Source organism: Sceloporus occidentalis, unplaced genomic scaffold (genome assembly GCF_023333645.1).
Source record: "Sceloporus occidentalis isolate IW3139 unplaced genomic scaffold, rSceOcc1.0.p SCAF_82, whole genome shotgun sequence".
Classification (NCBI taxonomy): domain Eukaryota; kingdom Metazoa; phylum Chordata; class Lepidosauria; order Squamata; family Phrynosomatidae; genus Sceloporus; species Sceloporus occidentalis.
In genome coordinates this window covers 4,145,437-4,160,358 of record NW_028317062.1, presented here as the reverse complement: position 1 = coordinate 4,160,358, position 14,922 = coordinate 4,145,437, and the positions used below count along the sequence as shown (strand labels likewise).

The following is a 14,922-nucleotide window of genomic DNA, read 5'->3' as shown; positions in this document are numbered from 1 at the left end:
GGAAGTGGTGTTTCATTCTAAATGTATATTTTGTTCTTCTCTGTATGTTTGAAAATGCTTCTGTGGGCGTTTCTATGGTAATGAGGAAGCCTATGTCTCACGAAAAGAGTATTTTATAAAGGAAGCAGATGTTGCACTAAGTTCTACACTGGCAAATCACTAGTGACCATTGGCAGAATACTAGGTTGAGGCTTAGCTGCACTGCAACACCGCTTCTTCTCCCACTCAGCTGAGTTTAGTGGCACCAGTAGACATTAGATACTGAGGTGTATGTACTGTGGAGTAGACTTTTCAAGGGAACAAGATGGCTCTTGGATCACCATACCAACATAAACTGGCAGAAAAGCTCATGATACTAAATGAAAGAGGCAAAGGAGTTCTGATCCGTATTTACAATATCAAAAAGGTAAGGTCCTTGTCAGATATCCATGAATTTGTTCATTTTAACCAACATTAAATGTACCTAAACTGTGCACGCATATACTGTATGTTGCTCTGTGTTTATGGGTATCTTGCAGTCTGTATCATAATAAATGTGCCATTCTGTCTCTACATATATACGCACACATATTAGTCTTTGGCCTTGGGCCTTGGGCCTTATGTGGCCCCATTAAAAGTTGGTCTAAAGGCCGTGGAAATGTAAGCCATAGCATTTAAGAGGTATAGGCTACAACAGGGATCGCCTTGCGAGAATAGTTTTTGAATATCCCAAACACTCTTCAAATTCCTGCTTTACATAAGTTTAACTACTAGCATAATTTTTAAAAATAATGAAATGCTAAAAAATGGTGCATATCCGTCAACAATATTAATGCTGTTCCCCATTTATCGCCAAGCTTATTTGCTAATCTTTTTATGTTAAACCAGACCTCCATATCAGATTAGATTAATTTTGCTGATGGCCTTTATGTCCTCCTGCCTATGTAGTGCATATTTACTATGTAAATACAAGATATATATATACACACATATGTGATGGGGAAGTTAGATGTAATCTTGTATCTTTGTTTGGTTTATAGTATATATGATTCTTAAATCCATGTACACAAAGTGCATTTTTTCATAAGGGGTTCTGAAAAGTATAACTTTTCATACTTTTTAAAGTGTTGCAGATGGCATCACAGATAGCTTGTTGAGGCAGGGTGTCCTGTCATGGTCATCACCTTGGCTACAAGTGAGTCTACCTGTCCTCACTCTTACTTGGTACAAGCAGATGTTTTCCACATTCCATATGTGGTCACAATTGATTGGATGAGTTTGAATTACGTCCCTTGTGTAGATACTGTAGCTCTGTAATTAAATGTTAAATAATATGTATTTTCATCTTATCTACAATTTATACCGCCCATATACTTGTGTACAAACATTTGCTTCTGGTGACCAAAAAACATTTTCTAGAAATTTTAATTTAGGGAATTCAAGGCACATACAGACCATGCAGTCTGCCCATTTTTCATGATGTAAGACTCAGGTCTTAATCCTTGGTCTCATCTTAATCCTGGGTAGCTTTATGCCTATACCAGGACAATACATGTCATGCATTTGACATGTACAGAAATGTTTATAGCTGTAAATAAACCAATCTGTTTTATGGTATGGAAAAGAAAGAAGACAACGTTGCTTAGCAAGATATTTCAGTTCCTCAATAATATAACGATTCTGTTATATAGTGATCACATTGGTTTGTTTTAAATTCCTCTATGTCCATGAAGCTGAATATTAGTTATTCGTATCTTTGGTGTTTCTTTCACAAAAGATGGGTGTCTCCTTGTTGCAAAAAACAAACTTCCTGTCAGTTGATTTCTCATTTTAAGAGGAAGCTCTGAGTCCTGTTTGGTTAAGATTAGAGAAAACATGTTAGAGCTATCTGCAAACTGGAAGGGATACAGTTATATGTGTAGGCTTAAAGTAAAACTTTTTCTGTCAGAGCCTTTAGTAAACGTAAATCATCTGTAACTTAAACGTTTTGTATGTCAATCAGAGTAATTGTTGAGATTGAGATAGTTTGTTTAAAATGAACTTTATCATAGTTATCGCTGAAATCAGTGGCAGCATGTGGCAGAGCTAGCATTATCTGATCAATGTCCTGAAGTTGCCACCTCTCCTCTTCCAAACTCATACACCGGTTTAATCCCCTACTCACTGGCCTCAATAGAGACAGATAATTCATCTCCCGATACAACCTTACAAATTAATAATCCTCTCACAAACATTTATTCCTTCTAACATTTGACACTTGGTTTTATGGCCCCTCTAACCAGGGAGTAAACTAATCTAAGATGCTCTGACTGATCTGAATCTATCTATGAGATCTCTGTTAGTCCGGCTAATTTACTGCTGAGGAAATTCCCCCAATACCTCTGTGTTTATTTTTGTACCTTTTTTGTTAATGTGTGAACTGTGCTTTTGTATTTAGGAAATTCTGTTTTAGCTTCATTATTGAGGAAGGAACCTAACAACTTGGTCTTGAAAGCTTGCAACTAAGCTCTAAATTAGGCAATAAATGGTATCATCTTAACTATACTTTTCTCCTGTTTTTCCAAGGCTAACACAGTACAAACCTTTTGATCATATCAACATGCTTTATCAAGTCAAAGCAATACTAACCAGATTAATTCAGAAGAGCTCAGACACTAGTGGCAGTGATGAGGAACAGACTAATAAATACAGGTCATGGTAATCTTAGGTGGCTTTCAATTTATTAGGGAAATGTGAGAAGAATGTGGTAGCAGGAGGGGGTCATAGATAAAAAGCATAGTTAGTGGTTTATTGTAAATAAAAAACAGTCACTGAACCTGCCTCTCTGTGAACTGTGTAAAGAAGGAATACACAATACATACATTTGCAAATGTGCATTTAATACAATGATCTGAGTGTGAAACAGAATGTTACATAAACTGAACTGAAAGCTGAATTTATAAATGTGCTCAAATGTGAAACGCAACAAAAAATCTTTTTCCAGTTGGCTATCATTTCAGACAGAAAAATTTGTTATCCACAACATTAAAACTCAACAGAAATTTCAGACATCCAAAGTCAGACAGTTTAAATCAAGATGATTAGCAATTTCAACCCAATGGTACAAAACATTTGGCAAAACCATAATGATTTCCTACATTTAATTCTGAACATATATGTTTTCTTTCCTGGTAACTATGCTATTTATCTGTCACCCTCTCCTTTCCTCCCACATTCTTCTCCCACTAAGCTAATGAATTTATTGCCACCTTTCGAGTACTGTGACCCATATCTTATCAGTCTATTTCTTTCCTGATACTTTCTCATACATTGCCTTACATTTGACTTTGGATTATTTGTAGTATTGCTTTAGACATAATTTCACTATAACATCATACTAGTACTGTCTACAAAAGCGAGTCGTGATACTCGCAAAAGCTGATCAAATTCCTGCTACTCATTTTTTAACTTTTAAATTACTATTACACACTATTTTCCCCTCAACTTTCTCTGATTTTTATATTATTGTGTACCACTATGATATGCAACTTAAATAAGCTTTTTATTTTTTAATTTTCTCTTTTTTTAAAAAAAAATAACATACTGCTGTATTGCTGTATTTTATTGTTAAAAACATTTCAGTTGGGACTCTTAATCCTGTCTGTCTTCACTGCTCAGTCTGCCCATCTCTGACATCACACAAAGGGCATTACCTTTAAGGTATTCTAGTTTAAAGGGACCTAACTCCCATCATGCCTATCACACCCATCACACAAATAACACCCATCACACCTATTACACAGAACACTTCACTCAATAACTCTTACTCCCTATCACTCATATTACTCATATTAAATCATTGACTTTACATGTATCAAAAGATCTATTTGCCCTTGAGAAAAGAGTATAAATTGTGTGGGTACAGTAGAAATAACAAGGGGAGTAGAGATTAAACAAACCTATGCAGTGCTGTGAAAAAGTATTTGCCCCTTCCTGGTTTCTTCTATGTTTGCTTGTTTGTCACATTTAAATGTTAAGGATCATCTAATTAAGACAACGTGAGTAAACACAAAATGCAGCATTTAAATGATCATTTTATTTATTGAAGGTAAAAAGGTAATCAAAACCTATATCACCCATGTGAAAAAGTAATTGCCCCTAACCCTAATCTGCAGGCGAGGCCACAGCTGGCCATAGCCATATAGCTGGAGAGAGCAGGATCCGGAGCACAAAAGGATTGTGACAGGTTGGAGGATGCTGCTGTGGGGGGATCGACCAGACGGCATGGGACACAGGATGGAGGTCAACCTCATGACACCGACAGGAGGCCGACCCTAGCGGCAGACCAGCGGATAGGTGTCAGACAGATTCCACTTAATTGATGTTTAGATTCAACAGTGCTGGCAGTAATCATGCCAGGATGTGTGTGTGTGTGTGTGTGTGTGTGCTGAAATTAAACCCAATTAAATTTGGTTAATTGGTTGATTTAGTTACTAAGGGAGCAATTACTTTTTCCAGCCAGGTATGGATGGATAGCTTTTTTCCTATACATGAAATCATCATCTATAAACTGCATTTTGTGTTTACTCAGGTTATCTTTGCCTAATATTAAAATTAATTTAATGATCTGAAAAATCTGTGTGACAAATAGGCAAAAATAGAAGAAATCTGGAAATACTTTTTCACAGCATTGTAGTAAAAATGTCAAAAAGCTTTGTTACTTGGGTGGGAAAACTCTTGATCATGACGGCGCTAAAAGTTTTTATTCAGTCTCACATGTTGTTACAAATTGCCATAAACAACACTTTAACGGATTGTTTGTTACATCGTACAGTCCATTTGAACCGAAAGTGGCCTCTTTATATGCATTTTCTGTCTTTAGTACACTTAAAAATAATAAAAATCTCCAGAACTCTGCTTCCTAATGTAACATCTGAAGATCTCCCCTGTGGATCATTGAATAGTTCCTGAGCTATTTAACAGACAACCACCGAATGCCAGCTGTGCTTTGTAATCCAAAGTCATGCTCATTTCATTTTCAAGGGAATCACTCAAAATAATATATTTATTAATGCAACTCAGTTATTCAAATTCAGACATATTCAATTTCAGGAGTAAACAAACAACTAGTAAAGGTGCCTTCTCTCAACCCAGATCTCACTCCTCTCTTCCGCTCAGTAATGCCTCTCAGTTTATCTAAATATTGGATTTTACAATTCTACACAATTCCATTAGACTGTACGTACAGATGATATAGTATATACAGTATGTAGGCTTTTGTGGCCTACAGTTCTCATGACTCATTAAGATGATGAAACCTACCAAATCTGGTGCACTAGAGGTACAAAAGGTGTCATAATTGTGGAAATATGTATTTTATTGCCTAGATTGTGTTTTATGATACAATTTTGCCATATATAACCATATTACTTATTTATTTAAAGTGTTTTAGATTTTTTACTGGCCCTTTTGTACTAGCACAAAGCCCATTAATACTATCACTACAATCACAGCAATTTTCTGGACACAACAATAGCGATTCCAATAGCAACCGCCATTAATCCATATACAGACAACCCACAGATAGGTGTGCTATACTGCTTCCACCTGAACTGAAAACTGTCTTAAAAATAGAGTTCAGGGAGTTGTTATTAATGGATATTCTCTAACTGGACACAAGTGGTAAGTGGAGTTCCTCGGGGTTCTGTCCTAGGCCCCCTACTATTTAATGTCTTTATTAATGATCTTTATTAATGATCTTGCAGTGGTCATTGAAAGCCATGCATCAAAGTTTCCAGATGACACCAAGTTAGGTAAGGTGAAGGTGATATAGTCTCAACAGGAATGATTGGGCAGTCAAGTGTAAATTGAAATTAATATTGACAAATGCAAAGTTATGCATTTTTTTTAGGCAAAACATAATAATTATGAGAGTAAACATATGGTCCAGAATCTCAGAAGCCCAGAATCAATTATTTTTTCCCCGGCCGCAGCTTTGTCTAAGCATAAACGTTTAAAGACTGTGCTTATTACCATAATCTCCACCTATTGATTAAAATCCTCCAATCAGAATTATGGATATTAATTATAAACTTCATAGCATATTTGCACAGTATTTATTTCCATTATTCACAGTTTAGAGACGCTCCGGTCTAAGGAAAAATTTAAATTAAAAAAAATCTAGTGTTTACCCTTGACCTTGATTTTCATCAACGCTTCTTTGCTCTCAATATATAGAGAAAAAAATACTTTATATGATTTAAAGCAAGCAAGATGGCTCTGATTCAATTTTGTGTTTGTATGAGTGCAATATGCTAAAATACACTACACTTGCTTTGCAGCCTAAAATAACTGACAGTCCACTTCAACAACTAACAGAGGTCCTTCACAGACGCTTTTCAACTTTTCATTAGTGGGTCCCACATGTCCACTACAGCCATTTATTTGTCTTCTATCAACTACACATTGTCCAGGCTAAATGCCTCCTCATCTCCACAGATGTCCTTTTTTCATGTAGGCACCACAACAGGGTTAAGATTGAGTGAATAATACATAGCCTGTTTTGCACCCACAACCACTATATTTTATGTGCACTCAGATTGGGAATATACTTCTAAATTGTGCTGTACTTTTATGGTGATATATCTACTCCAATCATGTCAAAAAAGATAAGAAATAATCACTAGTTTCTTCCTTCTCATGCTTTTCACAGACATGTTCAGATGTCAAGACAAAGCCCCCTTTTTTCACAGAAAAGACAATGGAATCATCAATCAAGTATATTAACAAAAAGTTTCCAAACATTGATGTGCGAAGTAGCACGGTAAGACACACAAGAACTTGTCACTGTAAACACAAAACAAGGACCTCACCCCAAAACCATATAGTCCCCCCAAATAAGTACCAGTCTAGTTTATGTGCCATAAAATAAATGTGTTGTGCCAAGGATGGATAAATCTCATTTTACCATTTTACTGGGACTGCTAATAAAGCCTCATGCTCTCGAATCAGAATATTATCTTTTATTTATATAACACAAACAACTTACACAGCCCTTCTTACAATACATACATTCAAATGGCATGACAAGACTGGAATTGACAAACTAATACTTTAGGTAAAGAGGGCCCTTCTCACAAGCTTACAATCTTGAATGGGGGGATAGAGAGACACAAGGTATAGAGAACGAGATGACTGTGGGACTATTTTTTTTATTATATTTCATTTGAATATGAGTAAATATGCCTAAACTCGACAATACTTTTAACATTTTTTGTCTAAAATGTATTTGAAATTCCTAAATAAGAAAAAAAGAGCTAAATGTTTCTATACTTTCTTTAATTATCATTAATAACCAATATAATGTGAGAGATAAAGTTAAATCTATATATTTTTCCAAATACAGCAACACCTGGGCCCAGTGCACAAAGAGAAGACAGAAATCGTAAAATTTCTAAGCAGCTACTATCTATCATTTGTGGATGTGATGGAATTTCGGGTAAATGAATTGCTGCCATTGTTTTCGTCACATGTATTATTTTGTTATTATTATTATTATTTATTATTATTGTATAATATAATTACCGGTATATATGTTTTTTTAATCATTGCAAGTCATCACACTCCATCCAGACGTGGGCTGGTTTAGTTTCAAGGCAATTGTTGCTGTCACCAATACCAGGTATTCATTTGAATACTAAAGTACCTCGTTTAGGACTGCGGTACAGATGCCTATAGCGACATTTAATCCCTGTATTATGTAAACTAACTGGAGTGGTCTACTGTTTCCATGGGGAATGCCTTATTCTAGGGTGCCAAGCACAGGGGAGCAGGGACTGCTGGGCAAATAATGCTGTTGGGCCATCAGGATTCCTGGTGCACAGCTGCTCTATGTGGCCGGATGGGGACATCAGAGATCTCAGCTGGAGTAGTTACTATGTGGAGGTCTGCTTGGATGTGGATGTTTCTAGGAAGTCATTTTGCTGATTTGACTGTGATTTACAGTATATATGTAAATCACATATATATGCAGAAGAAGCTCACCTTTGTATTCCTCCATAATGCTCAGCAAAGTAATTGAGTTAAATGTTCAACTCACTTTTTTGACGAATACTAGTCATTCTGCTTAGTCCAAGCTTGGTTGTTGAAGTTGACCTATTAGGCTAGTGACATCAGTGTATATATTTTGTGCTGAAGAAGATGCTTACCTTATATGCAATTCTGGTTTATGTAAAGGTTTTTTTGTTTTAGGGTGAATGTGGGTCAGTCAAAAAGTTAATGAATAGGTACTTATTATATTTCAGGCATAATTATACTCAATTAATATTTTATAATCTAGATCAAGGTATGTCTCAAGAGAAACCAAAGTGAGCTGTCATTCCCTTTAATATGCTAAATTCTGGCTTCCTTTTTTTTAGGACCATGTGTATGAGTTGCTGAATACGATTGATGCCTGTCAATGCTACTTCCACATTGTAAGTAAAAGTGCAAAACTATAATGTTTGAAAAGTATTACTGAACTTTTGTATAAAATTGAGTATTGAGGTATTTTAGTATGTTAACTGATGGATGTCTACTGACTGTATTTCAGAATATCAACTACAACTTTACAAAGAACTACCTGGATCTCATTGTTACATATTTCTCTGTTATTTTGTTAATGTCCCGTATTGAAGACAGAAAGACACTCGTAGCGCTCCATAATTGTGCTTATGAAATGCTGCAAGGTCAGAGGTATGTTCACGGACATCAGAGGTCTCTTCTTCAGATTTTTATTCCATCTGCAGAAATGCGCTCTGAGGTCCCTTAAGCTTACATGACTCTTTTTATGCATTGAATCATCAAAACCTTGAGCTGATGACAACATATTTCTCAATCAGGGATTGACTGAAAACCTCACCTTCTTTTGGACCAATAACGCTAAATCCATTTTCCTTATTCACATGTCAAAGCAAATGAAAAAAAATAGTAAAAAAGAATTCTATTACATTTGCAATTTGTAGGTAATTATTTCTTAAGGGGGGCGGTATAATTGAACGTATTCGAAAAAATAATGTATGTCAAAATACTTTCTGACTTTAGGATGCATAATTGAAAATGTTTTGCCAACAAAAATTAAAAAAACGTGCCTAAGGGAGAAGCCGCAACTACAGAGCTGCAGCCCCCCTCTTCCATGGTCCTGCTATTCTCGACACTGATTTGCTGCCTGAAGCATTAAAGTGCATATGATGGCATGAGAATCCCTTTCACATTGACAAAATGTAATAGGTGGGGAGGTCAATGCATATTTTTTAGCGGGTTATTTTTTAGTAGCCCCTGGCACTGCCCTGATAGTGATTGTATCACTGCCTTCTTCAATCACTCAAACTCAGGGTATCTGTCAGTTTTGATGTGTGGAAACAATGGACCTGTTGTGCTTTGAGAGTGAGAATGAACACTGTTTGCATTAGAAATGCTGGACTAGAGTACACGTGGGAAGATAAAAAAGGCATCAAGAGAACTCTAACCTAGAGGCAAAGGTCTCTAAACAATCCCAATATGGCCAAGCCAAGATTACCTACTGGAGGTGTGGGCCCCAGTTGATCAAAGTAGGCTGTGGAAGTCCACCATTTCATTTACAAACCTCCATATTAACTGCCGGTTAGTACAGTGGGTGATATGTGTTATTCAAATAACATTAAATATCGCTCACACAAGTTTTGTTCTGTTAAAACATTTGCTCTGCAGTGATCCAACCTATGCACGTCTGGCGCAGATGCTACTGGAATATGACAATCCATTGAAAAAGCTAAGCGAAGAATTTGGCCCACATACCAAGGTGAGATCAAAGCAATCCAAGGTAGGCTAGCAACGTTTAACCAGTAGGGAAAACACAACAAAATACCCAATCAAATAAATATGTCGGCTCCACTGTCAGAGTAAGATCTAGAGTCACATAGATTTTCAAGACCTTTGAAGAAGCAACCTCTGCGGTCTAGAAAGCCCAAGTGGCTGCTCATCGTATTCTATACATGTTGTTCTAACGATTTATATGGAGAATGATGTCCTATGGCTATCCATTTCCTTAGCTGAAGGTACTTTTCAGGCTTCAGCCTGCTATTTGCGATAAAAGGTTAATTGTTCTTTCAGACAGTTAATGATGCTCTGATGTCCCTACACTTTCTGTTCTGCCGGAGAACACAGCCTGCTGATCAATGGAGGGGTGCTCAGTTACTAAGCCTCCTCAGCAACCCTGCAGCTATGATAACCCCATCTAGTTCTGACACGGTAAGAATCAAGTCACATTTTTCAACCGTAATCAAATCATGCTAGGAAAACAACTTTTATTATTTATGGTATAAAACTCAGAAATTGCCCCTAGGGCAAATTACTGACATCTCTCATATTCTTAACTTATCATTCCTGAGGTAGTTCTAGACCTTTAGATTCAGCTGGTAATGTAATGTGATAGGGAACCAGGTTAATGGCAGGTACTTATTGATAAAGTGGTAATTTGAAGTTTGAAGTAATTTGAATCAGTTTAGGACTCATCTTAAAGGACTTCAACCCATGTAACTTTCTTATTTTCTTTTGATTGTATAAGCTAGTTTGTACATTTCATATTTAAATGTAATATTTTAGAATGTGCATGCCTAATACAGAGAGCCCAACCTAGGATTCCTTGTGCCTTAGACAATTTTAAGGTGCCTCATCAACTGTTCTATGTAGCCATCTTGGTAACCTATATGTTAGGTGCCTAACCTGCTGATGCAAGTACGCTCTGAAATCTGTTGCCCATTCTTCATAAACTATATCCATATTGCTGGAATGGGAAAATATAAATTAAATTGGAATTATTTTTTTTATCATGACCTTTTACAAGAAATGTATTTTGGAACAAATTAAACTAATATTTGAGATTATTCCTAATTCATAGATGTATATGCAACATTTTAAATTGTTCTTTTCTGTATTGTCTTAAATAACAATAAAATGCTATATTATGTTGTGCTGTATGTAGGAGCCATCATCTTGCTGCCAGAGATAATACCGGTATTAATTTGAGTAATGTAAAAAAAAAGTTAATGATGGTAACTTGACGTTAAAAAGGTGTGTTAGATGCAATTTCAGATGCGGCAGTTCTTTGTTAATATACCACTGCGTAATGTGGCAAATGCATTCCTGTTTTTTCTTTAGATGTCGTGTGAATATCTTTCTGTTGAGACCATGGAAAAATGGATTTTGAGTAAGTAAATCTTTTGAGTGAATGTTTTTGGTAACCAGATAATTGTAGTATTAAGCTGTATTAAAATGAATACAACTGTACATGTGTTTGGCCCTGAATAATATTTATGGCCAGGCTTGAACTAGAAAAGTTGTGTATTTGAGGGGGATATGCACATTTTGAAGCAAGTGCAGTTCTTGTTCTTTTTTTTTTTTTTTTTTTAAATGGGATGTAATGTAGTTATGTGACACCAGACTTCTCCAAGTTTCTCCAAATGGCCCTGTGCGGCCATGACTGTTGTGGAGAAAATTCCAGGAGATAGTAATGGTTAAGCAATTCACCCTTATGCCTATTGCAGACACCCAGGTATGGTCTGAACAGTATAGAATGCTTGTACAATGAAGTGTGGCATTGTTATAAGGGAAACAAATTCATGTTTATCATACCTGAGAACTCAGCGGGTTTTACCTGGAGTCTCCGGGTGACTTTCCGCTTTTTTTTCCGGGCTACCTCTCTCTCTGCCATGCCCACTCCACCTCCTAATCTAGACTATCTTTGGCTAGTCCTGGTCCTATGTACAGATAGCCCAACTCCTTATAAAGCCTCTCTCCAAAAGAGGGAGAGCTCTGGGTAGTTTGGGTAATCACAATTCAATGACACTTATTGTTGGACCACACTGTAAAATGAGTCTTTGCCTGTTTTTTGTATTCCAGTTGGTTTCCTGTTGTCACACAATGTGCTGAACGCAGTTCCCTCCAGTTTGGAATTGTGGAAATTAGCCCTTCAGGGTACCTATTGTATCACCCTAATCCGTGATGATATTATGCTCATTCATCGCGTTACAGAAGATTTCTTTGGTAGCTTGAAAGGGTGAGCTGGTATCTACTGCTTGCAATCACATCACCGAAATGTTTTACATTGTTTCTTTTTAATTTTTTAAATAAAATTGTGTTAAATTTAGTCCCTGTCAGGGCAACTCTCACTCTAAAGACATGCAAATATATCTATGAATTGATACATTATTTTGTGTGCATATGGTTAAATCTTATGTTTGCCAACATATAGTTATGCTGGAGAGTATGCTTGAGCTTGTATGTGCAAGCTCAAAATAAATTCATGCATTGAGTAGTGTACATTCTGCATGAACAAGAAGAACTTTAGCCAAGGATATGATTTGATCTTCACATTTGCCAATCACTTTTCTCATACATACTAGACTACACATGTAGTTTAAATCACTATCTCAAGTACATCTTGTTTTTCTTTGGTAGGTGCACTAAAATTAATTTTCATGTAAAAGACAGATGTTGGCTCTGTCTAACTTGAATAGGTTGTTAAACTTTCCATTAATTGATTTTTTTAATAATTAAAAAACATAATTTTTAATGCAGATCTCAGTCAGAATCATTTTACAGACACATAGATGTATTCACAATACATGATTACAGTCTCACTACAAATGCTATTATGCCTTTTGACTACTTGAAAATGTCCTTTATTAGATACGGAAAACGCGTGGCTGATGTGAAGGAGTGTAAAGAACACTTTATGACACACAGGTCAGTCCCTTTGTGTTATCGATGTTGTAGTGTATGTGATATTAGTTATATCAGACTGATAACCTGCTGCTAATAAAAAAGTGATTATGAAAGTTGCTGAGTAAGTGGTGTGCAGATTAATGTTTAAGTGTACTCTGATTGTAAAAAAAACACCCTATGCTCCTAGTGGAAATACTTATTTATTTAGGTATCAATACTTTTTTTTTGTAAGATTAATTAGATGAAAACATTTTTTTATAGTGGACAATTTCATCGCGCAAGGCGTTCATTTCTTAGAAGCGCAATCAAAGAGTTGGAGGCCATTTTGTCGGATGAGCCTGGACTTCTAGGTCCCAAGGTAATGACGCTTCTAGGTTCCAAGGAGAATAATGTCTTCGTGTTGGACTATACATATCTATTGAAGATTACAGAATGCCTACGATATTTATAATGAAGAGAATGTGAGATTGTAATAGCATTTTGCTTTGCGAGTGAACATCCCCCCTATGACCAAACCCTGTTATGATACATCATCTCCTACACTTCAACTAGTTGTATGCCGCAGCTCCATCCATAGCATGCCCAAATGCTGACATTTATTCATATATTTTTGACAATTTTTTTTTACCACTCATTCCTAGTGGTAAGTTCAATTGAAACTTGGAGATCCCAATGAATACATTTTAATATGGTGAAGGTAACATTAACAAAAGGCCCCCAAATTTGCTTTAGTGTAGTCTTCCTAAACAGTGGTTTATTGCTACAATTGTATGTGGCAATTCCATACCCGAAAGCGTATTTCATTTCACTACATTAATATAATGATTTCTCTTCCAGGCTCTCTTTGCATTTATGGCTTTATCCTTTGGCCGAGATGAGATTAACTGGCTAGTGAGACATTCTGAAAACATCACCAAAACAAAGACCCCTGAAGACTACGTGGATGTGTAAGAGAATACTATTTACTTTTTGAGCCAATGGCGTACTGAGTTGACATGACCACAGACACTAAACACATCATGTTTGCAGATTGAAATGACCAATATATACATTTTGTTGAATTTATCCAAATGCCAGTGGTAGTAACCGTTTCAGATATTAATATTTTGAATACCTAGTCTTTTCTAGTGTCTCATTTTAATCTTTTTTTAACAATTTAATCAGGCATATTGCAGAACTGATTTTCTACATGGAGGAGCTACGAGCTGCCCTGAGAAAACATGTGCTCATCATACAGAAATACCACATCCAATATCTTGCCAAATTTGATGCTTTGGTTCTAAGTGAGGTCATTCAGGTACAGAGACAGCTGTTGCCTTTCATGTCTGTTTAAACCAGTAAATTCAGTTAAGCTTTATTGCCAAATTCCTCTTGAATAAGGAACTTCAAAAAAACATTTTTTATTACTTTCAGAATTTGACCGTCTGTCCCGAAGAAGAGTCTGTGGTTATGTCTTCATTTGTGAGCACCTTGTCTGGCCTTAATGTAAAACAAGGTACTTTGTTATTAATTGCCTTCTTCGTCTTCTACATATTCCACTTCTGCAACTTTCAAATAATCAATGTGATTTTAAATATATCACAGGTTATCGTGTTTTACAGTATGTGCCCTGTGCAGTGTCTGAAAATGTAATTATCCATAGACAGCCCATGGATGGTTTTGAGAACGTTCTATTCTAGGCCTTAATTGTTCATATGCCACAAATTATTTTTTTTATTATTTACAAGCAATATTTTTTAGATTGAGACATGGAGCTAGTAGTAACATAGGTAATACCGGCTAATAAATCATTTCATTGTTCCCAGTAATAATAATGTTCTCTGTTGCAGTTGACAATAAGGAGACGTTTGATTTTCGAGCTCTAAGACTTGATTGGTTCCGGTTACAGGTAATAAAACAGATAATGGATCAGTAGAGACTGCAATTCAATGTAAATGGAATGATGGAGAGCATGCGAAGAACTGCAGTGAAAGCTGATGTAACTATACTTTGCATGTCTAGCTAGTCTATATAGCAGGGGTGGTCAAAGTTGCTTAACGTAAGACCCCCCTTACGATAAACTTCAGATGTTTGAGAGCCGTAAGACATGCACATTCATGTTACATGAAATTATATAAAAGTATTAAGAAATATACATATTATTAATTCATATGTAGTTTATAACGTTATTAAACTACATATATGAATAAATAATATAAACCATTAATATTTATGGCATGAAAA

General features: G+C 36.0%; 1 protein-coding gene across 1 annotated transcript in view; it reads left to right on the top strand.

The window, feature by feature from the left end:
- Positions 1-304: 304 nt before the first annotated feature.
- LOC149285283 (nck-associated protein 1-like) overlaps positions 305-14,922 on the top strand; it is an 84,791-nt gene continuing 70,173 nt past the window's right edge. Inside the window, exons 1-15 of the mRNA XM_089495551.1 lie at positions 305-406; positions 6,671-6,781; positions 7,364-7,456; positions 8,376-8,432; positions 8,549-8,691; positions 9,685-9,775; positions 10,087-10,224; positions 11,134-11,182; positions 11,875-12,031; positions 12,664-12,720; positions 12,961-13,057; positions 13,537-13,646; positions 13,864-13,996; positions 14,113-14,194; positions 14,529-14,587. Coding sequence (XP_089351677.1) covers positions 305-406; positions 6,671-6,781; positions 7,364-7,456; positions 8,376-8,432; positions 8,549-8,691; positions 9,685-9,775; positions 10,087-10,224; positions 11,134-11,182; positions 11,875-12,031; positions 12,664-12,720; positions 12,961-13,057; positions 13,537-13,646; positions 13,864-13,996; positions 14,113-14,194; positions 14,529-14,587 — 1,479 coding nt within the window. The remainder of the gene's footprint in view (positions 407-6,670; positions 6,782-7,363; positions 7,457-8,375; positions 8,433-8,548; positions 8,692-9,684; positions 9,776-10,086; positions 10,225-11,133; positions 11,183-11,874; positions 12,032-12,663; positions 12,721-12,960; positions 13,058-13,536; positions 13,647-13,863; positions 13,997-14,112; positions 14,195-14,528; positions 14,588-14,922) is intronic.